General features: G+C 51.7%; 2 protein-coding genes across 15 annotated transcripts; both read left to right on the top strand.

The window, feature by feature from the left end:
• The first annotated feature begins 136 nt into the window (after window positions 1-136).
• On the top strand, window positions 137-16211 carry IL17RE (interleukin 17 receptor E). 7 transcript variants are annotated; one of them, XM_019748341.3, is made up of 19 exons: window positions 137-1677; window positions 2692-2839; window positions 4181-4296; window positions 5012-5186; window positions 5535-5550; window positions 6348-6470; window positions 7261-7358; window positions 7609-7768; window positions 7864-8003; window positions 8883-8951; window positions 9805-9871; window positions 10860-11035; window positions 11120-11167; window positions 11250-11295; window positions 11461-11609; window positions 13294-13362; window positions 13834-13885; window positions 13959-14057; window positions 14533-16211. In XM_019748341.3, exons 3-19 carry the CDS (start codon window positions 4202-4204, stop codon window positions 15057-15059), a joined length of 2109 nt encoding a protein of 702 aa, XP_019603900.3. In that variant the 5' UTR covers window positions 137-1677; window positions 2692-2839; window positions 4181-4201; the 3' UTR covers window positions 15060-16211. The 7 variants fall into 7 exon arrangements, with proteins under 7 accessions (XP_019603900.3, XP_019603896.3, XP_019603895.3 ...); XM_019748337.3 differs by having other exon boundaries at window positions 13959-14069; XM_019748336.3 differs by having other exon boundaries at window positions 9715-9871.
• Window positions 16212-16388: 177 nt separating this feature from the next.
• On the top strand, window positions 16389-27644 carry IL17RC (interleukin 17 receptor C). 8 transcript variants are annotated; one of them, XM_074313007.2, is made up of 19 exons: window positions 16390-16708; window positions 17008-17029; window positions 17228-17380; window positions 17633-17707; window positions 17797-17906; window positions 18721-18832; window positions 19168-19212; window positions 20951-21090; window positions 21312-21371; window positions 22961-23015; window positions 23105-23286; window positions 23378-23428; window positions 24363-24408; window positions 24562-24683; window positions 24952-25011; window positions 25555-25603; window positions 26648-26743; window positions 26860-26898; window positions 26995-27644. In XM_074313007.2, the coding sequence occupies exons 1-19, from the start codon at window positions 16604-16606 to the stop codon at window positions 27618-27620; spliced, it is 2148 nt and encodes a 715-aa protein (XP_074169108.2). In that variant the 5' UTR covers window positions 16390-16603; the 3' UTR covers window positions 27621-27644. The 8 variants fall into 8 exon arrangements, with proteins under 8 accessions (XP_074169111.2, XP_074169108.2, XP_074169112.2 ...); XM_074313011.2 differs by having other exon boundaries at window positions 26860-26904; window positions 26992-27644; XM_019748282.3 differs by having other exon boundaries at window positions 16391-16708; window positions 26992-27644.
• Window positions 27645-27663: the final 19 nt, after the last annotated feature.

Below are 27663 nucleotides of genomic sequence, written 5' to 3'. Positions count from 1 at the left end.
TTTCATCACATTATTCAAAATGGCGTGCAACTTAAACTTATAAATGGTTTATTTCTGGAATTTTCCTTTTAATATTTTTGGACCATGGTTGACTGTGGGTAACTGAAACCACAGAAAGTGAAACTGCAGATGGCGGGGGAGGGAACTACTGCACTGTATTACAGTATCCAAAAGCATTTTAAAGTATCTCTGGATATAGGGAATGTGCAATCTAGGTGAAACATGATATAAATGTGAAATAACTAATGAGCACAGTACTTAAGGGTATGAAGCAGATACGTTAAAAATAGAAGTGGGAAAGAGCGCTGTAAACCAAAGACCCTTTGACACCTAAAAGTCTGACACAGAGTAAATGAAAGTTGTGTGTCCCTTTGCTCTTACCCACTTGACTTTATTGTCTCTGGATCGTGCCCAAATCTCTTAACTGCAGATCTCACCCCTCTGCAATCATAGTCACTCTTTTGTTGTGTAAACATTAGGTGTGTACTCAGTCATGGTGGCAGTACTTGTAACTGCAAAGCCTCTTCCTCTCCATGTTCTGATTGTCATCTCCAACTCAGTGTGTCCCAAACTTAACCCCATATTCATTCCTTTTCCTGCATCCCTGTGCACAAGTGAGTATACAGAGCACAGCTCGGGATCATCCTCGTTAAGTCCCTACTAGGTGCTGTTACTATTTGATCAACCAAAATTCCTTAATCTCAGTGAGATGTCCAAAGTGTGGTCTCAATGCAGCAGTCCTGCATATCCCCAATTCTCTCACCACATACTGTCTATCTCAGCAGAACCTCTTATGAATCTTCATGTTGGTTCCACATTTTCCCAGTTTCCTTTGCTTAAAAATTTCCCTTTTCTACTTTCCTACCCCTTTATTACTTATCCTTCAAGACCCAATTTATATGGTAATTCTGGAGTCTTCTGGTTCCTTCAAGGAGTGAGACTTGTTTCTTTGAATTCACAGGGCATTTTTATTTTACCTCTTTTATTGGCAGAATTACTAGTTTACATGTCTTCCTCACCCTTTGCTCAGCATCTGACACAGTGTGCACTCTGAACTTATTGAATGCAGAACTTATCCTACCGTAGACTAAAATCAGAATGTATTTCGCAGAGGAAAGAACTAGACTAAAGCAGGGGTAGAATTTGGAGAGCAGAGAGCAGCAGATGGAAATATGTGGGTAATGGGATTATGTGTATCAAGTACAGGTTGCTAATTGTCAAATTGAGATCCAAATAATTATTAGTATTAGGTTAGTGCAAAAGTAATTGAGGTTTTTGCAATTATTTTTAACCTGTTAAACCGCAATTTTGCACCAACCTAATAAAAACAAATAAAAATGTCTTTGGTTATTAGAATAGCACTTTGCAGTTTTGCAGTGCTTTCGAAGACCCATTATGAAAATTATTGTCAATGCCAAAAAAAGGCCATTACGGTTATTTTAGTTTTCTGCTTGTTAGGTTGTTGGAATTCTGCTTTTCTGGGCTTTTCCATCTTTTCCTGTCTTAGGGTTGTTGTGTTTCCTGAAGCAAACAAGATTCTCTTTGAAAGGGATCTTGATTTAGCGGGAAGAGCACTGCATTTCAATCAGAAGACGGATTCAATTACCACCACACCTACCAAATCAAGGCTTAGATCAACCCGCCTATTTCACAGGATTGTTTTGAAGATCAAATGAGGTGAAATATTGTGGAAGTGCTTTATGAACTATGTAACCCTGTGTAAATTTTGAGGAATGGTTATCATTTCCTGATATTTACAGAACTAGAGAGTAGGCGATGGAGGGACCCTTAGAAAGCATTTAATTCCTGAGAAAGGCAGTGTGGTGTCATGGAATGAACAGTTTCTGATGTGAGACCAACTTCAGTTGGAATTCTAGCCAGGAATTTTACTACCTTTTGCCTTGAGCAAGATACTTGGGCCTCTGTTTTTAGTGTGACACATGGGGATCATACCTCCCAGGGTTGTGAGGGTTAAATAAAGTAAATGAACAGTCTAGCACATAGTAGGTACTTAATATCTACCACAATTGCTTCCCGTGATGAGCAGTGTTGGCTTCCCGCTCCCAGATGGGAGTTCCACCTTCTCTTAGGCATAAATTCTTGCCTCAGAATTCTAGAGGTGGATCCCTTCTGGAAGAGCAGACGTGAGGAAGGGACACTTGTAACTCTTAGTGCACATTGGTCTAATTGGTTGGCCCTTCCTGCCCAGGGCGCACTAACAGTTACAGTTGCCCCAACAGACCTTAGGAATCGACAATTACAGGAAGAGCCTGCAGAGGCTGCTGCATGGTCTGACCAGAGTCCATGCGTGGGTCAAGCTCTGTCAAGAAAAACAGCTGCCCAAGGTCTCCCACCGTGTCCTCTGTACCTGAGAACGTGCAGGGACCTGTCAAGACCTCCTGAGCTCCTGGCTTGTTCCCCAGGTAAAGGTATTGGAGTGTGGAGCGTAGGTCAGCTCATTCAGGCAAACCCAAGGCGAGACAGGCCTCAGCCACCTTCCATCAAGACAGGGCCTCAGTGCTGAAGGCCTACCTACCACACACCTGTTGCTTTTACTCCACTTGGCCACCTCCTATTCCAGCTACAGAGTTACTCCTCCCTTGTTGACACTTGTCAAACAATTCCTACTCTTCTGGAAGTCTGACCACTGATGAACTATTACAAAGAGCTACTTTCCTTTGTTCTTTCCAGCGATTCCAGTTTCTTCCTCCACATTGTTAACCCAACAACATCGCACTGCTAATGCTAGTACTTCCGTGGACTCAGGGCCTGGAAACCTGACATCCCACAGCTCTCCTAAGCAGTGTGTCCTGGCAGCAAGAGCCTGAAAGCCCTGGTGGTGAGTCCCAGCTCTTCATTTTCGTGTTTGGACAAGTTGCTAAATCTTCCCAGTGTTGCCTAGTGTGTAAAATGTTTTAATAAGACTGACCTCAAGGATACTAGCACTAACAAGATGAGATAATGTGGGCAGAGCACAGGGACCAGAGCCTCGGAGTAGTTTAGCAAATGTTGATCTGATCCCCTCCCCTTTGCCAGGGTGTGCTGGAATTCACTCACTGTGCTTTCTGCCTTACATCCTTTTTGAAATAGGCTCTACAATAAATAAGTAAACCAGCAAGACAAATACAACGCAGACCTCCTTTTCTCTCTTCTCTCTTTCTTGTCTTTGTTCTTTTCCTTTCTTTGTGCTCCTTTCTTTCCCCTTCTACTTTTTCTTTTGTGTGTCTGTATGTGTCTCCATTTATTTTTCTGCTTCTCCTACCATACCTTAGCCATGGTTAGGGAGAAATGAATCAAATATTTTTACTGTGAGAGATCAGAAGATAATAAAGGGTCAAAAGAGAAGTATTCTAGAACAGAATCGAGTTTCTCACGTCATGTTCTCAGCGTTGGAAAATGCATTATCTATGTCGATCTAAACTACTGTGGGTTAGGCAACAATTTTGGGGGGGAAGACTCCCTAACGGATCTTTAGAATGGCCAGACCACCCTTTTCTTCCTTCCTAATGAGCAGACTCTGCTGATTAGCGGATCCTTGAAGCCGGAGGCCCCTTTGGCATGGAGCCCTTCCTTCACATTTGTTTGCAGTGATGGGCTCCGAGACCAAAAGACAGAACTGTGTCAGGCAGACTCTTTGGGGTTCCCAGGAGCAGAGAGAGATGAAGCAGCTCGAGGAGAGACCATAAGAGAATTGAACTGTGAGAGGTTGGCAGAAGTAGAACTCCCTAAGCCAGAGACCGTGACTTTGACCAAATCATGTTCCTTTCTCCTTACTTCTCTTTATGAAATGAAAATAATTCCCACCTGTCTTACAAGGTGATTAGGAGAATCAAATACCAAAGTGCTTTGTGAAATGTGAAACAGGTAAACTGATACTTGGATGAAGTGTATCATAATTTACGTTTATTCAATTGCACAGCACCTGTTTCACGACATCCACCCCTAGGCATTGATGAAGCCCAATAAGAAAGGGCCCTTTTCTCAAAAGGAACTCACAAGTTAGATGGTAGTTTTAGGATAATGGGTAGGATGGGATCTTCCGACAGTGACCTCAAGACTTTGAAACTAGAATTAGCCGAAAGAAGGCTACTGAAACATGCAGAGGGTCAATAACAATTTCAAGATGCCTTAACCTGCTAGGTGTGCCCCCAACTTTCTTTCCACTGTATGTGTCACCAAGGTGAGGGCTGAAGCAGCTCAAATGCTCCATGAGCAGGAGGAAGCTGTGGGATGTTGGGGAGGGTCCCCACAAAGACTGGAGCGTTGTCAGCATCATCGGAAACCACAAGAAACCAGGTCAGTGCGTGGGGCCCACTCCCTTAGCTCCCGGGCTCTGCTGTGAGCTCTGGGGCTTCCTGAGCAGACTCTGCTGATTAGCGGATCCTTGAAGCCGGTGGCCCCTTTGGCATGGAGCCCTTTGCCCAGAAAAGCTGGAACTAGCCAATGGCTGGATAGAGAGCTGGACTGCAGTCCCGAGAGTGAGCCAGGTGGGGAGCCAGGATGCATATGGGGCAGGGGAGGCTTTTGTGTGTCCTATAGTGCTTTTTTGTTCTGCCCAACTCGAAATGGTCCCTCAATCCCCTGTGTCTCTGGCACCCAGTGCAGAGTAGTGCTTAATAGCTCTGTTAATTCTTTAAGTGAGGGGATGAAGCATGTGTCCCAGGGAGATCCAAGTCTAAGAGCATCTTAATGGGCGGGTCAGATCCAGAGGGTGTTGCAGGAGGAGGAGGGGTTAAGAAAGGGGTGCAGCCCACCATACCCCTAACCCTGTGCTGGCCTTTTTCCTGTTATTTCTCTGCCCCAGCAGAAGGCAGTTAGGGCGAGTAGGGTTTTCTTGGGGGCAAGCATCCTGAAGTATCTCTGCCTGGAGGAGAAGGAATGTGGCCTGGCCTGCTGGTTAGGATTCAGGAGGAGTTTTGGGGCTGGGCGGGGCAGGGCAGGCTGAGGCGAGGGCTCCTGCTGGCACTGCACTCCCTGCTACTGTAAAGAAAGACTTGCTGCCCACCTTTAGGCTGTGCAGCCATGTTCTGGGCGCCCTAACTAGACGGAAGCCCATGGGGAGCCCCACTCTGGCAGCCCTGCTCCTGTCTCTCCACCTGCTGCTCATTGGGCTCTCTGCCCCCGCTGGGATTGGCTGCCCCTGTCTGCCCTGCTGGAACACCCGCTGTCTGCTGGCCTCCCACATGGTAAGGTGCCGCTTGCTGCTGGGTGGGGACACCTGCCTGGCACAGGCCGGCAAAGCTGCCCACTCTCCTGTCTGTCCTTTCCTACCTGCCCAAGTCCCTGTGCTCTGGTGGCAGCCTCACTGTGAGCTCTTACACAGTCTCCAAGGAGCAGCCAAGGTCCTGGTGGGCTCAGGGCCTGGTGAGGTGGATCTGGGGAGGAAAGAGCCACAGTGAATGGGGTATTAGCGTCCGGGCCTTGGAATTAGGTGATTTTAGAGGCAGAGATCCCAGGGAGAGCGCTCTTTATGGAAATTCCCACTAATTCTAGTTCTCTCCCTTTTTCCCCCCCACTGGGCCCTGCACCTTCAGGATGACAGTTTTGCTGGTGAGTCTCGTTCCCTGCCCTGCTCTTCTTCCCCACATCCCTTTGTTCCAGAAGCATGTGTCCAGGGGAGATCCAAGTCCAAGAGCAGCTTAATGGGCTGGGGAGCAAGCCTTCCATTCTAATTCTTGGTTCCCAGCCTGGGAAGTAGAATCAGGACAAGACTGGATTTGCATCACAACTCTACCACTTACCATGTGTGGCTGCAGGCAGCACACTTAACCCCTCTGATCTTCAGTTTCCAAAGGGTCTGTCACTGCAGTAGAAATGATTGTATAATGAAGACCATCTACCCTGAGCTGTGGGGAGCATTAAATGAGAGACATGTGTAAATCTCCAGGCAGTCCCCCTTACCTGTCAGTGTGGAGATGGAGTGGATTGTTCTGTCCATTACACAGTTAGGGAAACTGAAGCCTAAAGGTCGAGCAACTTGACTGTGGTGTCCCACGTTCTAGAGGGAGACACAGAAGCCAGAGATCCTGATTCCTGGCCTAAGGCCAACCTTGCTCTCTGCCCACAGAGGAAGCTGCTGAGTAGCTGTTGCCTGTCTGAGAAGGGCCATCACATCTCCGTCCTGTCCCCAGACAGCTCCCACATGACATACTTTCCCACACATTATCTTACTTGATCTTGACAATAGCTCTACTTTATGAATGAGGCAGCTGAGGCTCAGTAAGGTCCATACCCTGCCCCAGGTCACATGGGCAGGATGGAAGTGGCTCAGCCTCAAGTCCAACTTGTCTGAGGCAGGAGGGACCTCCTTGGACCCTACCACTTGATTTCCTTTTCCTCTTTCGCAGGAAGGTCTGCCCATATTCCTTGCCGTACCTGGTTGGCCCTCCCCAGCTCCCCAAAGCCTTGGTGTGCTCAGCTCTGGCACTGCCCCTACTGTGTGTGCCTGCACCTGGTGTCAGTTCCTTCAGGTATGAGAAGCAGCCCTTTGGCCATCTCAGTGGTTTTGTGAATTAGGGAAATTTGGGTAGTGGTGGGGTGCGGGGCCCCCAGCTGAGGCAAGTGGGACTTATTATACTAGAACTCATGTTTGTCCCATTGTCAACCTCAACAGAGACTTGGGGCATCCTAAAATAGCACACCGTGACTGCTCTTAGTGAGTTCATTTGTATCATTTTGTGAAGGTGTTTCTCTTCTCATCTGGCACCAATTCTTGGAATTAAAATGTTTTAGTTCTATGAATTTACTATTATTACCTTCTGTTTGTAAAGTAAGATTGTTCTTAGTTAATGCTGTATTTTCATTGCCTATCTCAGTGCCCGATACATACTAAATGCCCATACACTGCTTAAGGATTGGCAGTTTGTAATTTTTCAGTTATAAATAATGCGACAATGAACATCTTCATATATATGTATATATACTTATATATATTTCTTAAGTAGAGGAAGATATATATATGTGTATATATATATATATATACAATCAAAAAAGGATTAATTTCTTAAGTACCAAAAATATATATACATACACACACATATATATACATATACATATATACATGTATATATATATATATCTTTTTGGTACTTAAGAAACTAATCCTTTTTTGTTTGTATTTTAACTTTCAGGAGAAAAGAGGCTTGATATCATTACCCCCCTTGATCTAAAATGACTTACAGTCCAACATTGGGCACATCTCCAGGTAGGGGAGGGGCACTGAAGGGCTGATATGAAATATGTCCTTCCTTTCCTGCGCAGGCCCTCAGCGGGACGGGTTCCACCGCCTGGTGCAGAAATCCAGAAAGTCTTACACGTTCCACTTCTGTAGGAGACACACGATGCCAGCGTCTGCTCGGGTACTTTCCAGTTCCAGCCCTGGCCTACACCCCAGCCCTTTGCTTTCTGTCCTCTCATTTTGTTCTCCAGCCACATGAAAGAGATGGAAAGTGTGGAGATGAAGTAGACTGTTCTGTCCATTACACAGTTAGGGAAACTGAAGCCTAAAGGCCGAGCAACTTGACTGTGGTGTCCCATGTTCCAGAGGGAGACACAGAAGCTAGAGATCCTGATTCCTGGCCTAAGGCCAACCTTGCTCTCTGCCCACAGAGGAAGCTGCTGAGTAGCTGTTGCCTGTCTGAGAAGGGCCATCACATCTCCGTCCCCTCCCTAGACAGCTCTCACAAGGGGCAACGCTCTAAAAGGACCCAACCATCAGATCCAGGGGCAGTGGAAGAGCTCCCAAGACAGGGCTCACAAAAGCACAAAGGTAGGCATGGGGTGTGACTGGAGATGGGCACAGTCAAGTCGTAGTGCCCTTGCTAAGGGCAAGACACAAGACCACCAAGCCCCCTTTCTCCCCAGGGCCCGAGTTCTCCTTCGACTTGCTGCCTGAGGCACGGGCTATTCGAGTGAGCGTTCCCCCAGGCCCTGAGGTCAGCGTGCGTCTTTGTCACCAGTGGGCACTAGAGTGCGAAGACCTGAGCAGTCCCTTTGATGTCCAGGTATGGAGTGCCATTGCCCTGTAAAAAGCCGGATCTCTCAGTGCTGGAGGAAAACAGCCTACCCCTTATACATAAAGGGAGCCTGAGGTAGAGAGGGAAGATAATTCTCCAGCACCCACAAGTCTGAAGTGTTGAGCATGAAGACCTCTTTGGACTAGACAGAAAACACAGGGGGGAGCGGCAAGGAAAGGGCCCACAGAGACCTGGAGCAACCATGATTAGCAGAGAAATGAATATGGTATTTACCCGCAACGAGAAGCCCACCAGTGAGATTCAGGTTGCATTCATTAAGAAGCTGTTTCAGTTCCTTCAAGAAGTTGTTCTCCCTGAGAAAATAACAGTGGTCACATCTGTCCTGGTACCCTTCCATTGCCCTACCTTTGTTGCTGCCCCTCAGAGATTGAGGTATCCCCATTCTCCCAGGCCAGACCGATACCCCACCTCAACCTCCAGTTGTCACAGAGGCCCTTGTGAACAGCTGGCACCATTTGCAGGGACTGATAGCGCACCCCTGAGGCCCTCAGCTCTCTTCGTTTATAGAATGGTGATGATGCCTCCCGGCATCACTGTGATGCTGGCATTTAATTATTTCTTTAGCACCCAGCACCCTACCTGGCATACATTGGGGCTCATTAAATATATGTTCCTTTCCCTGACTCCTCCCTCCCCCACTCCATACGTTGAGACACCGAGAGAAACTGGTCAGAGTATAGAGCAGAGACCCTTTAAGAGGAAATTTTTCGATGAAAGAATTCAGTCTCATACAAGAGGAAAAATAGGGTGTTGGCCAAGGTCCCAGCTTCCTCCTGCCCTGGGCTAGGGTGCCTGTGCTCTTTCTCAGGTATCTCTTCTTCTCTCCCTTTGCTGCTTTGTCAACAGAAAATTGTGTCTTGGGGCCACACTGCTGACCTGCCTTATGAATTCCTTCTGCCATGTCTATGCATAGAGGTGAGCAGAGAAGAGGGCATGGATCGTCCATGGCCCCATTCCTGGGGCCCCCGATAGCGCCATTGGTGAGACACATTTTCAGGAAGACAGGTTTTAAAAGGACTGGGTGTTAATGGGTGCTTGGAAAGACTGGTGCCAGGTTGACTGTGAGCCATACTCTGGGTCAGAGATGGCAGTGTCCTGCTGAACATGGGACATTTTTGGGGGTAATTCTAACCTCAGCTCTACCCAGACTTAGCTTGCATTGGTCCAGACCTGGTCGTGGCCTACAGAGGCAGAATAGACAGCTGCCCTCACTGTGGGTTCTGATCAGTCACGGTGGGGGCACGTAGCCACTGCCAGGTTCCAGATGGTCTGCAAAGCCATGTCCCCACTAGTCCTTCATAGCGGTCCTCCTCTCCCTAATTCCGAAGGTCTAGCATTAAGACTTATGTGGCATAGACAGAAAAGGCAGGGGGCCTTATCTCCCAGGGGGAAACTAAAGGGAGGATACAGGCAGAGACCTGCCACCTGGCGTTTGGGCAACCCAGAGGGAGGAGCCCAGGTAGGGCACTAGACGCCCTGGGAACCACGGAGAATGGAGGCCAGGGAAGCCAAAAGTGGAAGAATGTGGTCTCACAGTCTGCCTCTTTCTGGAGATAGGTTCTCCTTTCCAAGGAGAAAAGGACTCAGCCCCTCACTTCTGTTCTCACTACCAGACCCTGGCGTTCCTCCCCGAGACTCAAGCACCACTACTCACACCCTGCATTGCTCCCCTCCTCAGTGCCCTGCTGGCTCAGGAATGAGTTCCAGGTCTGAGCGATATAGGAAAAGCCCTTCCGCTACCTTCCCTGCCTGCTCCCTGTCCCCCCAGGCATCCTACCTGCAAGAGGACACCGTGAGGCGCAAAAAATGTCCCTTCCAGAGCTGGCCGGAAGCCTGTGAGTGCTGCCCATATGCACTCTTGTGCATGCACAGCCCCTCTCTGTCTCTTACACACACACACACACACACACACATGCACACACACACGCACCTACTTCACACTTGTGTTGGAGGAAGCCCCCAGAAGGCATGCAGGTACTTTCCCTGGACTCCGTGGGGGAAAAGGGCTGCAATGTCTGCAGGTCAGCCTGCCAATAAATCAGAGTATTGAACACAATACTAGGCACTGTGGGAGCTTCAGAAATATTGAATGTAAGGAGGTCATGTCCTGAGGATGGACCAGAGGAGCTGGGCTCACTCACATCCCAGCTCTGCCACTTACTTTCCTCTGAGCCTGTTTTCTCACCTGTAAAATAATGACACTTGCCCTGCCTTACTTTGCAACTGTTTATGAGGCCTGAATCCAATATGATATGTCAAAGTGGTTGCTGACGTCTAAAGTGCTGTACATATATTTTTGTCCCCAAGCTGAAGAGACAGGACTCTCAAACATGACAAGTGAATAGCACAAAGCAGCCTGCATTCCAGGGCAGGGTTGCACGTAAGGAGTAGGCTGTGCAGCATGAACTCAGGAAAGCGAGACGCCATGTACAGGCTGCCATGAGCAAGAGCAAGTCTCTTAAAGGAGGTGACACCTGAGCTGCACTCAGAAAATGAGCAGGATTTAGACAGGAGAGAAGAGAAAGGGAGGGCATTCCTGGTTCTGAGAGGAACCTAAGCAAAGATACGAAGATTTCAAGTTTGGGGAGCAACAAAGCACTAGCCAGAATGATGCAGGAAGGAGAGGAGACTGCTAAATAGAAACGGTAATAAAGGAGCCCTGGAGAAGGCATGCTCATTTTGGGGGTTCCTAGCAGGCCAGTAACTGCTGGGAGCCTTCACAAATGTGGCCTCCGGATGCCCTGGGGATGGGGGTGGCAAAATGAGGGCAAAGCGGGGCTCAGGTCTCTCCAGGCCTCACTCTCTGGCCCTGCTGCTGCCCAGATGGCTCGGACTTCTGGAAGTCAGTGCACTTTACTGACCACAGCCAGCACAGTCAGATGGTCATGGCCCTGACACTCCGCTGCCCGCTGAAGCTGGAGGCCTCCCTCTGCCAGAAGCAGGGCTGGCACACCCTCTGTGAAGACCTCCCCAATGCCACAGCTCAAGAGTCAGACGGGGTGAGACAGGCCTCCCCAGGACCGGAGTGGGCAGGGCGTGGGCCCAGGGCCCTGCTCCTGACTGACCCCCTTCTCCCACCACAGTGGTACGTTTTGGAGAAAGTGGACTTGCACCCCCAGCTCTGCTTCAAGGTACAGACGTGGGCAAGAGGGGGTGGGTAGGGATGTGGATGCTGCCTGGAGCTTGCTGACCTACCTTTCTTGGATCTCTCAGTTCTCTTTTAGAAACAGCAGCCACGTTGAATGTCCCCACCAGACTGGTAAGCCAATAAGTGACCCCAGTGGGAACCCCTCCCACGATTTTGCCCTCACCCAACTGTGACCAAGCCAAACTCTCACCCCAACTTTCTGTCAACTGCGGCCCAGCTCTTATCACCTCCCCAAGCAAGGTCTCTCACATGACACCCTTTTCCCCACCCCGGCAGCCCCATCCTGGAACGTGAGCATGGACACCCAGGCCCAGCAGCTGATCCTTCACTTCTTCACGAGGACGCACGCCACATTCAGTGCTGCCTGGAGCCCCCCAGGCTTGAGGCAGGACAGCTGGGCGCCCCCCGTGTACAGCATCAGCCAGGTAGGGCCTGGCCGCCCACTACGTCTATTGCTCAGAGCACAGCAGGTGGCGGCAAGCAAATCCCTGACTTACTGGTTATTGATTTACTTGATCAGCCTTTGTTCAGCTGGCTCCTCTGGCAGGGTCTTCCCTTTCAGTTTCTGAACTTACAGAGATACACAGGCAAAACACTTGCCCTTCCACATCCAGCTGTTCTCTTGCCCCCTCAAACTGCTGCCACATTTTATACTGATGCTCTCCCCAACCCACCTGTCCTCTACCACCGTGCTTTTGCCTGCTTCCACCAGGCAGCTGGCAGAGGTTCTCGAACTATCTCCCAACCTAAAATCTTGGGAGACAAGAGCCCCTGGAAGCTGAAGTGCTCTTTGCAGAGTACTGTAAACTACTGACAGATATGTGAACTAAGAACAGTTTCACTAGCAAACTCTCTTCTCTGTATCTGATATAAAAACCACAAATATATCTGCAAAACCACAGCCCCAGGCAGACTAAGCATGACTAGCTCTTCCCAGTTCTTTCTTAAATGCTCACTTGCAGCTTGCTTATTTGTTTTGTATGCTCCGAGGGCTCCCAAACAGACAGGTGGTAGCAAATGCCCAAGATTTAAGACCACGTCATGCTGAAGATTTAAGACAAAGTTGTGGGAAAACCTGAAATGGAGAGAAATCCATGGACTCATTTGTTTCTCTGAGCTGGGAAAAGACCACGTTCACTGAGTTCAGCCATGACTTGAGAGCCACTGCCTCAGCACTTGCTTCCAGCTGACTGGAGAATGGGATTTGGCACAGGGTGGGGTACGGGGTAGAAGGTGTTCCCAAAGGGTGGAGATTCTGATCAGCCCCCTACCCAGAACTCAGAACGTAGGGCACAGCCACATCCTGCAGGTAGGCAGGTGGCAATCAGTTCTCCCCAATTCAGTATGCATTTATCGAGTGCCTATTCTATGCCTACCCTGTCTCTGGCCCTGGGAGATACAAGAAAAGTATGTAACTGAGTCTCTGCCTCTGGGAGTCCACAGTGTAATATAGCTACTATGACTAGACGAATACACACTGTCCTGTCTGTTATAAAGAGGTTCACCTGCATATACCCATGTGACGCTCTCAATAACCCAGAAAACTAGGATCATTACCCTTCACAGACAAATGAAGAAAGTGAGGCTCAGGCAGGGAGGTCACCTATTTCCATGCAAAGACCACACAGCTGGGAACGACCAAGGCAACCGTTAAGCCTGACTTTATTAACTGGGGTCTCCTGAGTCTACAACTTACATTCTTTCCAATGGATAAGCTGCCCTTGCAGGTGTGCAGGACAGGAGGGGGACAGCATATCATTAGCCTCCCTGTTCTGTGCGCTGCTGGAGGACAGAGACAACATCTGCGCCCGCCGTTTTTCTTCAGGGCTTGGCGTAGAGTCGGCACCCGGAATATGTCTGTTGACAAAGTGCCCGACTGCATGACCATTGTGTATTTTTGCAGCAATTCTGATCTGGGAATGATCAGTGGGATCTGGGAATGAAATCAGGGAAGGCTTCTTGGAGGGGTGGCACTTGGCATTAAGCCTGGGGAGAATTTGGGGGAGGGTGGGTGGTGGAAAGGAGGAACAGCATGGGCAAAGGCTCAGAAGCTGGACAGAGCCAGATTTGCCTCCGTGGGAACAGTCATTTTGTTCTTTATTCCGACAGACTCAGGGCTCAAGCCCCGTCACACTAGACCTCATCATTCCCTTCCTGCGGCCTGGAGGCTGTGTCCTGGTAAGGAATCCTGCCCTCCCTCCCTCTGCACACACTGCGCTAGTATCTACCCCACAGGTAGCACACTGGGCAAATCCAGTCTGCAAAAATGTTTGCTTTGGCCAGCACGGTGTTTGAAATTGGAATTTGTTGCCACCGTTTAAGTATTGGGAAATGTCATATTTTAAAAAGCCAACTTCTGGATTTTCTTGACAAATCAGAAAACCTGGTATTCTGTGTCCACATGTAGGCCTGGTGACAATGGCTGGAGCTCAGCAGTGTCTGCTTCAGCCAGGGCCTGCCCTCCAGGTCCCCGTGTCGTGCACACCCTGGCCAGCTTTGAGTTTCCTTTTGAGTCTGCGACTCCTGACCTGTTCTGGGCTGGAGGCATTCCCTGTGCATGTAGCCTCCTCTCCATCCCCAAGCCTCATTCGTCTTCCCCTGGAGGAAGTGCTATCCTGGCTCATGGGTGGGGGTGCTCTGTGCCCTCAGGTGTGGAGGTCGGATGTCCGCTTTGCCTGGAAGCACCTCCTGTGTCCGGATGGTGAGTTCTTGGGGCAGCGGTAGGAGGGGGGTTGGGCACTGAGGCGCCCTTGTCCTCATCCGGCTTGACTCAGTCTCTCATAGACGCCTGGGACTCCTGGTCCTGGCCCTGCTGGCCCTCACCACCCTGCTGGGGATTGTCCTGGTCCTCACCTGCCGGCGCTTGCTGTCAGGTATAGTCACTCGTAAGTGACCTGTGGATGCAGACCTTCCCAGCTCCTAGGCTAGTTGCCCCCACCCTTCACCTTCCCCAAGAGCCTTGTCCCTGCTGCTGCGCCCAGCTCTTTGCTACCCAAAGAGGTGAACCTCAGCTTCCCTAGTGGGCAGGAATGGTTAAGACAGGGCAAAGTTCCCATTGTACCAAGTCTCTGCTGGGCAAGCGGCGAGTGGAACAGAAATGCAGCCTGCGCGGCCCCTGCCAAGCCTGGCACCCACCCTGGCCCTCGCCCCTTCCGGGGCACCTTTATCTAATTAGCCCCAAGGCTCCCTACAGACTAATGCTGCCCTGGGCACCCACCCCCAGCACAGATAAGGAACGGGGGGTGGGGGAGGAGAGGGGCATCCTATGATGTAGCCCCGAGGCCGGGGAGGAGAAGGCTGGGCTGTCCCTTAGCCCCCACCCTGTTCATCCGTGGCTCCTGCCCACAGGCCCCGGCCGAGCGCGGCCGGTGCTGCTCCTGCACGCCGCGGACTCAGAGGCGCAGCGGCGCCTGGTGGGGGCGCTGGCTGAACTGCTGCGGATCGCACTGGGCGGCGGACGCGACGTGATCGTGGACCTATGGGAGGGGACGCGCGTTGCACGCGTGGGCCCACTGCCGTGGCTCTGGGCGGCACGGGCGCGCGTGGTGCGGGAGCGAGGCACGGTGCTACTGCTGTGGAGCCGCGCGGGGCCCCGCACCGCGCCCCTGCGCACTCTGCTCCGCGCCGCCCCGCGCCCGCTGCTGCTGCTTGCGTACTTCAGTCGCCTCTGCGTCAAGGGTGACATCCCACCGTCGCTGCGCGCCCTGCCGCGCTACCGTCTGCTGCGCGACCTGCCTCGCTTGCTGCGGGCGCTGGACGCGGGGCCTTCCATCGAAGCTACTGGCTGGGGCCGCCTCAGCCCCCCACCGTGCCTACGGGGACGCCTGGAGCTGTGTCGCCGGCTGGAACTCGAGGCAGCCAAACTTGCCCACTAAGGCTGAGCAGAGCTCCTCCGCAAGGCAGATGTCTCAGCAGCAGGCGTAGGGGCACTGGCTGGCCCCCAGAAGGAGGCTTCTACCGTGGAATCCTCGGGGTGTCTCCTGAAGACTACTGCCCGCAAAACCTTATTCCTGCCTCCCAGCGAGGGGCAGAGGAGACGACTCACTCCCAGCCCTTCTGCACGTGTGTCCGGCTTTCTCGTGATGCTTCCTGGCCTCTCAGAGGGAGGGAGTCTGTTTTACTGAGAACTCTTCTGACCCCAGTACTGATGAGAGGAGGGAGATTTTCCCACTTCCTTTTTCCAAAATTCCAGAAAGTACTGTGCACATGCTCTAGTCCAGGCTGAAGAGATTGGGACAGGGTTAGGGGAGGCAGGAGCTATGGCAGTTCTGAAGGGGGGGGGGGGCTCCAAGGAAGTGGAAGAAAAGCCCCTTAGGGGCCAGGGATCCCCCTTTCTCAGACCCAGGCCTTGCCCAATAGGGAGGGAGGGAGGACTGTGGACCTAGGGAAAAAGGATTTGGGAGAACGGCCACAGCAAAGGTGGGACAATGGAGACCAAGATGGAGAAAGATGAATAAAGGAGAATATGATGGATAAACTAAGAAACACAAGTGCTTCTCTAGTGTGCCCAGGATGCTGAGTTGGGGGAAGGGTCAGCACGACCCTGCCTGGGGGTTATTATCCATCAGCTGGTGGCCCAGATCCTCCATGTCCACACCCACACCCCATCCGTCAGGGAATGCCACGGGAAAGGCAAAGGAGAATCTGGAAATCTTGATCCTCACTGTGATTCTACAGATTCAAAAAAGTGGTGTGTGTCCATCAGCACAGCCAGCCCACGGCAAAAGCACAGCTGAGACCCCTGTCTGGCTGGCGCTGGGTCCTGGGTTCTTCCCTCCACCCCCACCACGCTTGAGTATACGAAGTGGTGAAAAGCCTTATCCCTGCCTTTAGAGCTCCTGACCCACAAAGGGTCACTGAGGCCCAAGGAGTCTGTGTGAAGGCACCTGGGGTGCCCAGTAAGAGGGGACCCAGTGGGCACCAAGATCCCAGAATCATGTGGGAAGCAAGAATGCCCCAGGATTGCCCAGGCCCTCCTTAGGGACTTTCAGGATGAATAAGAGCTTCCTTACTCAGCCATGAGTCTGCTGCTGCCCTCTCCAGGGGCCCTCCCAGCTAGGTGTCAGCAGGGGAGGAGGAGGAAAGGAGGGAAAGAAGGAGGGGAGGCCACCACCCCAGTCCAAGGCTGCTGGCTTCCAGGCCTGGTATTGGTGGGAGGACCAGGGTGGGGCGGGAACAGCCAGCTGCCTGCCGGGAGCCAAAACGAAAGCACTCGTTGGCCGGGACTGAGAGTGGAATCAGGACTCCCAGGAGGGGAGTGCCCCAGCCAGCCAGCGCTGGGACCCCGGAGGCTGGGGAGACATTCTGGGCCCTCCTTCCCAAAGGCACAGGGCTGAGTGGGAGCAGAGGTGAGGTGTCTGCCCCCCCTTGGGGGGGCAGGACAGGGCCTCAGGCCTGGGTGCTGCCTGGCACCTGGAAGATGCCTGTGCCCTGGTTCCTGCTGTCCTTGGCCCTGGGCCGAAGCCCCGCGGTCCTCTCTCTGGAGAGAATTGTGGGGCCTCAGGACACTGCTCGCTGCTCTCCGGTGAGTCGAGTCTGGGGAGGGTTGGGGAAGGCTCACGGTTCAGTCTGAGGCCCATCAGGGCCCTAGCCTGGCTCCTGTCACTGCCACCACCACCGCCAGAACTGCCCTGGCTGGTCTGTCTGGTACTGATGGGGTAAGAGAGGAACGGGGTGGGGGGTGGGCAAGAGCCTGGTCTGTCTTCCTCTGGGAGGAGCTTGGGATAGGAAACCCCAGAAAGAGATAGGTGGGGGGGTCTCAGACAGGGAACGATGGTTAGATTTGGGAGCCTAATCTCTGACTCTCCTTTACCTCCTTCCCAGGGCCTCTCCTGCCACCTCTGGGGTGAGTAGCCCTACTTTTAGAGAGAAAAGGACTTCCAAGGTTGGTGGAAGGGAGGGGAGCTGTCCCAGTTCCATGCCCTCATGGCCATCCCTCAGCCCAGGAATTGCCCAAAGCTCTTTGGCCCTCTGGGGGGTGTCAGGTACAACCAAACTCTGGGTTTGGAACTGCTTCAGCGCTCACCCAGTCCTTCATGCGCAGACGGTGACTTGTTCTGCCTGCCTGGGAGCATTGTGTCCGCTCCAGGACCCGTGCTGGTGCCCACACGCCTGCAGACAGAGCTGGTGCTGAGGTGCCACCAGGAGACTGACTGTGACCTGTGTGTGCGTGTGGCTGTCCACTTGGCTGTGCGTGGTGAGTATGTCATCCATGTATACATGGGAGGGGCCTAAGTACTGGGGCATCTATCTGCCAGGCAGCCCTGGACAGCCTCTGTCCTCCTGGAGGATGCTGCTGAAGGACCCCCAGGCCAGTCTGGTCTCCCCATCCAACCCCTAGGCCCCAGGCCTGGCCCCTGCTTCCTCAAACTGCACTTTCTGGAAGCCAAACCCAAAGCCAGCCCAGAGCAGGGGGCCTGACCTGGGCCTCGTTCTTGGGTCCTTCCAGGGCACTGGGAAGAGCCTAAAGATGAGGAAGGACTTGGAAGAGTAGCTGACTCAGAGCGTGAGGGGCCTAGGAATGGTGAGGACAAGCTGGCTGACCCAACTGCCCCTCACTAGGACCGCGTGTGGTCCCTGGGCCTGACCAACCCCCTGCCCTGTTGCTCACAGCCTCTCTCCAGGCCCAAGTTCTACTCTCCTTCCATAGCTACACTACTGCCCGCTGTGTCCTGCTGGAGGTGGAAGTGCCTGCTGCCCTTGTGCAGCCTGGTCAGTCTGTGGTATGTGAAATAATAACAACAATAACCATCACCTCTAAATATGAAATCTGTAAAGTGCTTCCACATGCATGATTTCTTTAAGTCCTGATTGGGATCAGGGCTGTAGGAAGCCCTTTTAGCCTTTCATGCCTTAGTTTTCCTGTCTGTGAAGTGGGGATAAGAGTAGTCCTATTTCATATGGTTCTTGTGAGAATTAAATGATGTGATAATGCCATGAACTAGGGATTATCATTACCCTCATTTTCCAGATAGGGAAACTGAGACTGGGAGAGGGAAAGTTTGTGGGCAGGATCCACTCCTTTGACTTCCTGCCATACCATGTCTGCCCCATGGTGCAGGGTGTTGGGGCTACCTCAGGGGGGTGTATCCCCACTCAGGCCAAATCACTGAACCCTGTGACTTCCTCCTACCCCCAGCTAATATCCTCTGATCTGGGAAATTGTAGAGAACATTTGTTGGCCTACCTCCCAGGGCAATCGTGAGGACCAGTGAGGCACTGGATGTGAAAACCACTGCTGTGGGGAGGGGTGTCTGAGCACCTTGCTTTATCCACGTGATCCAGGACAGCCAGGGTTGGGGCAGGGACTCAAGCAGCCAGGGCCCTTATTCCTGCCCTGCTGACACCCCTATTGAGGGTGTGTGCTTTAGAATTGGGGGCTCTTGAGGGAAACTTCAATGGCAGAATTTCAAGCCATACCGTACAAATACAGTCATTAATTAGGGAAGAAGGGAGGGGTCCACGCAGAGTAGCTAGAGCCTTTGGCCAGATTCTAAACCCTATACCACCAGCTTTCTGCCACCCCTCTCCTCACAGGGCTCTGTAGTATTTGACTGTTTCGAGGCTGCTCTGGGGGCTGAGGTGCAAATCTGGTCATATACGCAGCCCACGTACCAGAAGGAACTCAATTTCACGCAGCAGCTGCCTGGTAAGTGGCCCTAGAGCCTCAGGGGCCCCAAGTCCTGGTCCCCCCTAGTCTCTCTCCCCTTTGGTCACTCCCCTTCTGCTTTCACCACCTCCCTCGTGCTGTCCACTGTCAGGCAGCAGCGTGAGCTATCATCCTCCTCAGTCAGTCCCTCTTGCCTCCTCGCCAGAGGTGACATGGTTTTCCTGGCCCTGGGGAAGGTGCTTCGGGGACTGGATAGATGTGGGTGGTATTTAGGAGACAAGGAGCCCTTTCCAGAGCTCCCCATGAGTTGAGCTGCCCCCCTTGTTTCCTTGGTCCCCAGCCTTACCGGAGGCTTTTCTGTGATCTCTCCCCAGACTGCAGGGGACATGAACTTCAGGACAGCATCCAGAGCTGCTGGGGTAGGGGCAGGGCCAGCGGGGCTGGGAGGAGGGAGGGCCAGGTTCTGGAGTATTAGGAACCCTTGGAGTTGGATTCAGGTTTGGGCTGACACATCCCAGATGCTGGCAGAGCTCATCCATCCATCCATCCATCCATCCATCCATCCATCCATCCATCCATCCATCACACATGAACTGCAATAGCTCCAACTTTGTGCCAGGCACTAGGAATATAAAGGTGAATCTCTTACTCCCTATAACAAATATTCATTAGTACCAGGGACATCTAGAGGCCTAAAGCATTGTCAAGATTATGGTGCCCCTCTCCCATATATCAAAAAAAATTATATTAAATCATAAAATAAGGGCCAAGAAAGTCAAGGTTCTGATGGTTTTTCCCATGCACTAGATTTTTTTGTTTTGTATTTTCTTTTTATTGTGGTGTAACACATACAGAAAGTGTATGAAGCACACTGATTTTAATGTTCAGTTCTTTTACTTTTTACATATGTATACATTTGCGATAACTACCACCCAGATCAAGATCTAAACACTGTGTTTTTTTCCTAATCCACCGTCTTGAATCTCTGCTCTCACTGTGATGTTTTTTGAACTCTTAAATTATTTCAACTTCATTTTCTTTTTGGTTCCTTTGATCTTAAGGTTGGCGTGCCTGCCTCTGGTAACCCATTAAAGACTACATGGCACCAGAGCTTTGAAGATACAGATACACATCGTGCATTTCATGTCTTCATTCATTCAGTTACACATTGGTTTACTTATTCAACAGATATTTATTGAGTACTTAGCCTGCACAAGGCATAGCACTAGGCACTGGAGACAAATCAATACACAAAACTGACAAAATCCCTGCCCAGAGCCAACATTCTAGCTGGGAGTCAGGGTCAGGGTCAAGGTGCGGGTGAGGAAGGACACGATATACACATGGGGATGTGAAATATGCAATAGTTAGTTGGTGCAATAGTTAGATTAGTGCTAGGGAGAAAATGCAGGGAAGGGGGATAGGGAGGTTAGGAGTTGTAGCTGTCAGGAATGGCCTCACTCTAAAGCAGGGATGTCCAAACTTTGGCCCGCGGGCCAACTGTGGCCTGCAATCCATTGTTAATTGGCCCACAGCAAATTCCAAAAATATATTTAGTTTACTTAAATAAACCAGGTGAGGCAATACGTACTTTACCTCGAGTGAGTGGCCCGGCTGTTTGTATTTTACCGGATATGGCCCTTGGTGAAAAACGTTGAAAAAAGTTTGGACACCCCTGCTCTAAAGGGTTCCATTCAGAGGGAACAGTCAGTGCAAAGGGCCTGAGGCAGGAGTGTGTCTGGTACATTTCAGTGTGTCTGCAGCAGATTAATTAGTGCTAGGCGATAAGGCTAGAGTGGTCACAGCAGCCAGATTGGGTAGGGCCTTGCAAGCCATTGTAAGGACGCCATCTTCTACTCTGGGAGTAATATGGGGGACCATCAGAGGCTTCTGAGCAGAGGAGAATTATTTATTTTACAGTGGTTACAGTATCCTTCTGGCTGCAAAGGGAGAGTCAGGGGGAAGGGTGGTCTCAAGACCCATACTGGGGCCTGCATGGGTTTGGTCCCTGGCTGCTGGGGACACAGGCTCTGCCCTCCAGGGGCCTCCCTGCCTAAGGAGTTTGAAGGGAACTCCAAAGGGTCAGTTGGGGAATATGGCCCAGGCTTGGGTGTACAGAGGAGTGAGGGGGTCTGTCTTTTTTTGGCTCCCCCACAGCCTTGCCATGGCTCAACGTGTCTGCAGAGGGTGACGCTGTGCACCTGGTCCTGGACGTCTCTGAGGAGCAGCACTTCGGCCTCTCCCTGTACTGGAACCAGGCCGAGAACCCTACAAAACCCTGGTGGCACAGAAACTTGGTGAGGCCTCCCCCACCCCACATCCACTCCCACTCTAGGCCGAGGCCCATGCTAAGGATATGAACGCATTATAAGGGGACCCTTGAAGAGGACACAGCGATCCACACCCAAAGAAAGTGTTGGTGGGGGAACTGCTTCCTGCCTGGTTTCCTCAACTTTGGCCTCCAACCTTCCTCTCTTCCTTATCTTCTCCAACTTCCCCACTTCTGCTTGTCCCACAGACTGGACCGCAAACCATTACATTGAACCACACAGACCTGGTTCCCTGTCTCTGTATTCAGGTAGGAGCAGAGTCCAGCTGGGTGCCAGGGGAAGGGGACTGGGGAGTTGGTGAGGGCAGTGGGCCTCACTGTCTTGTTCTCATCAACCTCCACCCTCCTCTTTGAGATGGAAACTATGGCTGGCCTTCCCCTGAACTTTGCTGTCCTATGCCTTCTGACTATTGCATGCTCTGAATGCTCTTCCTGATCCTCTATACACAGGACTCCTACTTATGCTTCATGGCCCATTATTCAGATGTCACCACCTCCTGGAAGCCTTACTTTACTCCTCCAATTCCCTCTCTGTGCTCCCCTGAAGGGCAGAATATGTGCTATAAACTCAGATGGGTTTGGATCCTGACTCTTGCCATTTGTTAGCGATGTGACATTGGGCAAGTCACTGCACCTCTCTGAGCCTCTTTCCTATCTGTAAAATGGGAAAAATAATAGTACCAACTTCCTAGGGCTGTTATGAGGAAATGTGCCACATCTAAGCTTGTGTATGTTGGCTCTTTCCTCTCCGTCTGATTGCACATTTGTCATCAGGTCCCATGTATTTGACATCTGACAGCAATGCCTCTCATTCTCTTTCCCTCTCCTCTCCATCTCAGCTGTTTGGGCTTATAGCATCTCTCCTCTAGACTGTTTCAATAAGTTCCTGTCTCCCAGAGCTTTTCTGGAATTTTGGGCCCCATATTCTGACCCCCAACTAAACCATTCCACTGTCTTTCCCATGATTCCCCTTCATGGGAATTTTGCTCCATCTAGATGGAGCTATCGAGCAAGATACACTTTTGCTTAGGTGGCCCCACTACCTGAAATGCCCCCACTTCTTTCCATTCATCCAAATCTGTACAACTCACATAACGCCTTTCCCAAAGCTTTTCTCCAACTTCCTGGCCTCTCCTATCTACACATCTCCTTGTACTTCTGTCCTTCCTTGTCCATTGATCACCTCCTTTTTTTTTTTTTAATTTGGGCACCTGTCTCATTTCTTGATACAACAGATGCTCAATAAATGAGTGATCAAATTATTAATTTATGTACATGTTTTATCCTTAATGCAACTGTGAATTTGTCATTTCCTTGAAGTCAAGGAAATAATATCTAATTCAAATTTAGTAGGGCAAGGCTCCCCCAGAGCCTTGTCCAATGCCTGGCACGTAGTAGGTGCTCTCAATTAAAGGTTTGCTGAGTAAATTATTATTTCTAATGCTTAGCACGGCACTAAGCACATAATAGATACATTTTAAAAGTCTATTGAAAGAATAAATGGATGTGTCCTTAACACCTAGGACAGTGCCTGGCACAGCGGTTCTCACAAAGTGATCGTGGATTTAATTATTGAACGTCTCTAATGCCTACCATAGTGCTAAGGCACACAGTGGGTACTCATTAATAGTTTTTAAATGAAGATGTTGCCAGATGGTGGCATAGGGTTTGTTGAAAAGAATAAATGTGTACATCTCTAGAGCCTTGCACAAGGTGAAAAGACTGAGCATTTTAAATATCAGCCTAAAAGTGTCCCCAGTGCCTCACAGAGGGCCTGGCACATGCTTCTGGAAGGCTGGCTGGGTTGAACTAACTGTGGAGCCCTGCTTGCCTTCCAGGTGTGGCCTCTGGAGCCCGACTCGGTCAGGACGAGCATCTGTCCCTTTAGGAAGGGTGAGCAGACCTGCAGGGGCCAGGGTGGGGAGTGGTGCAGGTGGTTACAGGCAGGGCGCACAGTGACGGACTCAGCCTTCTCCCTGCAGACCCCCGTGCACACCGCAACCTCTGGCGTGCTGCCAGGCTGCAGCTGCTGCCCCCAAGGGGCTGGCGGCTGGACGCGCCATGCTCGCTGCTTGCCGAGGCCACATTGTGCTGGCAGGCACTCGGTGGGGGTCCCTGCCAGCCGCTGGTCCCGCCCCTGTCCCGAGAGAATGTCACTGTGAACGTAAGCCTGGCAGAGAGGTGCCCGGGTGGGGGAGGAAGGAGAGCGCAGGGGGCCACCTTTCGTGACCCCACCCATTCCCCTCTTATCACAGAAGGCCGTTGAGTTCCCATTGCTGAAAGGCCACCCTAACCTCTGTGTCCAGGTAAGAAGCGGAAGCCAGAGCGCTGTGTTGGCTGTGTTGGGGGCAGGACCCCCACCCCTCACCCTTGGCAGGGACCGCCCCAGACAAGGCACTGTCTCCTGGACCCACTTTATCCTTGGGTCCCTGGAGCAAAATGGTTACGGGCTTCCTCTTTAGTATAGGAGTTCCACTATTTACTTTAGCAGTGCATGGGACCCTGGGCAAGTCACTTCACCTCTCTGAAGGTCAATCTCATCTGTTTAATGGGGATGTTAATAGTAACTACTTCATTAAATAAGAGAAAAGCTTCATCTTAGGGACTGGCACAGTCTAAATGCTCAACAAATATTAGCTACTTTTATTATTGTTATCATTATTCTATTTCCCTACCTGTATAATGGGTTGCTCTACAACTTCAAAGGATGATTATAAACATATTCATTCAAGATTTATTGAGCATCTGCTATGTGCCAGGCACTGTTTTAGGCACTTGGGATAGATGTCAGTGAATAAAACCAATAAATATTGCCATCTTTATAGAGCTTATGTTCTAAAGGAGAAAGGCAGACAACAGATGTAACAAGTAAATTATTATAATGTGCTAAAATTATGGAAATGTGGGGCAGGACAAGGGAGGATTGGGGTTGCAATTTCAAGTGGGGTGGTCAGGTGGTTAGATGAGAAGGGAATGTATGCATTTTGTCAGACATGAAAAGAGCTAATTTAGGGTCATAAGGACCATTAGCACAGATGAACTCACAAGGCCGAGGCTGAAAAAGATGGAGTGACTCCTAATCATCCAGCCTGGAACCCAGATCTGCCTAAGGTCAGGTCCAGAGTGCAGACGCCCCACCCCACCCAACAGGCCTCCGCTTGCCTGTCCCTTCTCTTCTGGTCTTTCTGGCCTTGGCTCTTCTTTTTTTTTGTGCCCCTGACCCTGGCCCCTTCTAAGCAGGTGAGCAGCTGGGAGAAGCTGCAGCTGCAAGAGTGCTTGTGGTCTGGTGAGTGGGGCCTGGACGAGGGTGGGGCAGGGCCATTGCAATAGGGGTGAACACAGAAAGTGCCAGCTCCTGGAGGTGAAGGTCAGGCATGGTGGGTGCACATGGCAGCTCCCAGCAAGGTTGGGTCTCAGAGTGGGCTCTCACCCCTTTCAGACTCTCTGGGGCCCCTCAAGGATGATATGCTGCTGGTGGAGACACGAGGCCCCCAGAACAACAGATCACTCTGTGCCTTGGAACCCAGTGGCTGCACCCCACTGCTCAGCAGGGCATCCACAGTGAGTGCTGGGGGACCCTCCTCCATGTATCTCTCCAGCTCCATCTCAAACCTGGCCTCAAATTTTCCCTGCATTCAATGTTCCCCTCCTCTGTGCCGGGCTCTGTGCTGATCTCCAGGAACGTGGGGGTGATTCAAGCCTGAGCCCTGTTCTCAGTGGCCTCTCAGAAGGCTCCCAGCCCCAAACCCCCATTCTGCTCAGCTGCAGCCTGGTGGTCTCCTAGGTGCAGTGCCCCTAGGTGACAGCCCCTTACCCCTTGGCTTGGCAGAGGGCAGCTCGCCTTGGAGAGCACTTACTACAAGACCTGCAGTCAGGCCAGTGTCTACAGGTGAGTAGGTGGCAAGAGGCCCCCGCCCCAATGCCCAAGAACAATAGCCCTAACATTTTACCTTCAGCCTCTCACCTCTTCCTGTGCCCAACAGAGGGCACCAGGGGACTCTCTTCCTAGATAGAGGCCTCTTCACTGTCCTTCTAGCACCCACCCACCACCTATTTGTGCTTAGTTTGTGTCCAGTTCTGGGAAAGCTAAGAGTTGAAGAAGTATAGTTCCTGTCCCCGAGTTGTTCACTGCTTGCTAAACACCAGTAAACAGATAACAGTCACATATGCTAAGCACTGATCTCCAGGGAGAGCTTCAAGGAAGGGTCTTTTCATGTGGGTCAGCTCTGGCATGGAGGAAGGCACCGTCCAGACAGTAGGCACAGCCTGAGCAAAGGCAGAGCAGCTTGAGGGAATCTGCAGTGTGTGTGTGGGGTGGGGGGGAGAAAACATGCACAGTGGAGGCTGTGAATTTGGTGATCAGGCTGGCTAGAACTTGGCGAGTGCTAGCACCAAGCTAAGGGCTTTGGGCTTGGTCGTTTGTGTCTTACAGCTGTGGGACGGTGACTTGGGAGCACTATGGGCCTGCCCTATGAATAAGTGTGAGTATGACAAGAACTGCCCTTCCTCTTCCCAGCTCTCCAGGAGCTAGAATCTTGACGGGGACCATTCCTGGAGGCAGCATATGCAATGGCCTTGTTCTTCCCTGGCTCAGATAAATCAGAGGGTCACTCCTTCATCTATTCAGAAACTATGACGAGAACTTACAGGGCATCCCAATCTCACCAACAAGACACAATCCTTGCCCCCACCCCAGCCATAGAAGGCTAGAAGGACATTAGCCTCAAATCACTTACATTTAGTAAGTGTGAGCTATGGAAGCACTCACTACAATGTCAAAGGGAACGCATGAATGCATATCATGGGGACCTGACCTGGGTGAGGTGAGGAGATCAGAGAAAAGGTTCAAGCTGAACTCTGAAGGCTGATCTACATGAAGGGGGTAGAGATGCAGTTTGGTGACGAGGTGCTTTTTTGAACTCCAAGGTGGTCAGTGGGGCTGGAATGTCTTGGGAGGCAGGCCTCTGTCCTGAGATGAGGATGCAAGGGCCATGTAGGGCCTTGGGAGCCAACAGAAGGAATTTGGAATTTATATTAAGAGCAACTTAAATACGAGAGCTTCCCAAAAGGCTATAATCAAACTTGTATTTTTAAAAGATCTCTGGGCTGCCATGTGGTGAATGAATTGGAAGCAAAAAGAGGTCAGGGACACCAGTGAGAAGGCTGTCGCAGTCATCCGAGAGAGTGAAGTCAAGGACCCAGCCGCTCTAGGCTTAGGGGACAATAATATTGCTGACATTTGAGCACTTACTATGGCTTTATGTCTATTAATATATGTAGTTCTCACAACAACCCCATCAGTAGATTCTATTGTTAACCCAGTTTTACAGAGGTAAAAACTGACGCAGAAAGTGAAGTCACTTATTAGTAGATGGGTCTATGGTCATATACTGGCTTTGACACTATGTGCTGTGGACTTTGGCCAAATTACTTCATTTCTCTGAGCTTCAGTTTTTCTCCTTCGTGAAGTGGGGTGAAAAGTGTAAGGCCTCTAAGTAGCCCATCTCCTCCCTTGGGCTTCCCAGATACCCACCAACGCTGGGCCCTGGTGTGGCTGGCCTGCCTACTCTTAGCCGCTGTGCTTTTTCTTCTCCTCCTTCTCAAGAAGGACCACGTGAAAGGTGAGCAATTCCAGGCTCCCTATTCCCCAGGGGCAGGGCTGGAGTGGGCTTGGGAGTTCACGGAGAGGAGGTAGCGGCTGAACTCACCTGCTGCCTCCGCCTCTTTCCCCTAACAGGGTGGCTGAGGCTCTTGAAAGAGGACTTCCACGCGGGGGGTGAGTGTGAGCACACGCAGGGCCGGGGGCCGCCCCCAGAGGGCTGGGCCTCCGGCCATCTCACGTCTTCCCTCCCGCTGTTCTCTCTGGCAGCAGCCGCCAGGAGCCGCGCGGCTCTGCTCCTCTACTCGGCCGACGACGAGGGCTTCGAGCGCCTGGTGGGCGCCCTGGCGTCGGCGCTGTGCCAGCTGCCTTTGCGCGTGGCCGTGGACCTCTGGAGCCGTCGTGAACTGAGCGCGCATGGGCCCCTGGCCTGGTTTCACGCGCAGCGGCGCCAGACCCTACAGGAGGGCGGCGTGGTGGTCCTGCTCTTCTCGCCTGGAGCCGTGGCGCTGTGTCACGAGTGGCTACAGGACAGGGCGTCGGCGTCCGGGGTGCACAGCCCGCACGACGCCTTCGCCGCGTCACTCAGCTGCGTGTTGCCCGACTTCTTGCAGGGCCGGGCGCCCGGCCGCTACATCGGGGCCTATTTCGATAGTCTGCTCCGTCCGGACGCCGTGCCCACCCTGTTCCGCGCTGTGCCTGTCCTCGCCCTGCCTTCCCAGCTGCCCGACTTCCTGCGAGCCCTGCAAGGACCCGGCGTCCCCCGCCCGGGGCGGCTCGCGGACAAGGCGGAGCAAGTGTCCCGAGCCCTTCAGCCCGCCCTGGACTGCTGCCTCCGACCCCCAGGGACCACAGAGACAGGACGCAAGATGGGACCTGAGGCAGGGGACAGGACTTGAATAAAGGCAGACGCTATTTTTCTATTCACGTCTCTTCACGTGT

Source organism: Rhinolophus sinicus, chromosome 5 (assembly GCF_057876585.1).
Source record: "Rhinolophus sinicus isolate RSI-liver-muscle chromosome 5, RSI-T2T, whole genome shotgun sequence".
NCBI classification, from domain to species: Eukaryota; Metazoa; Chordata; class Mammalia; order Chiroptera; family Rhinolophidae; genus Rhinolophus; species Rhinolophus sinicus.
This window is presented reverse-complemented; position numbering and strand designations above follow the sequence as displayed.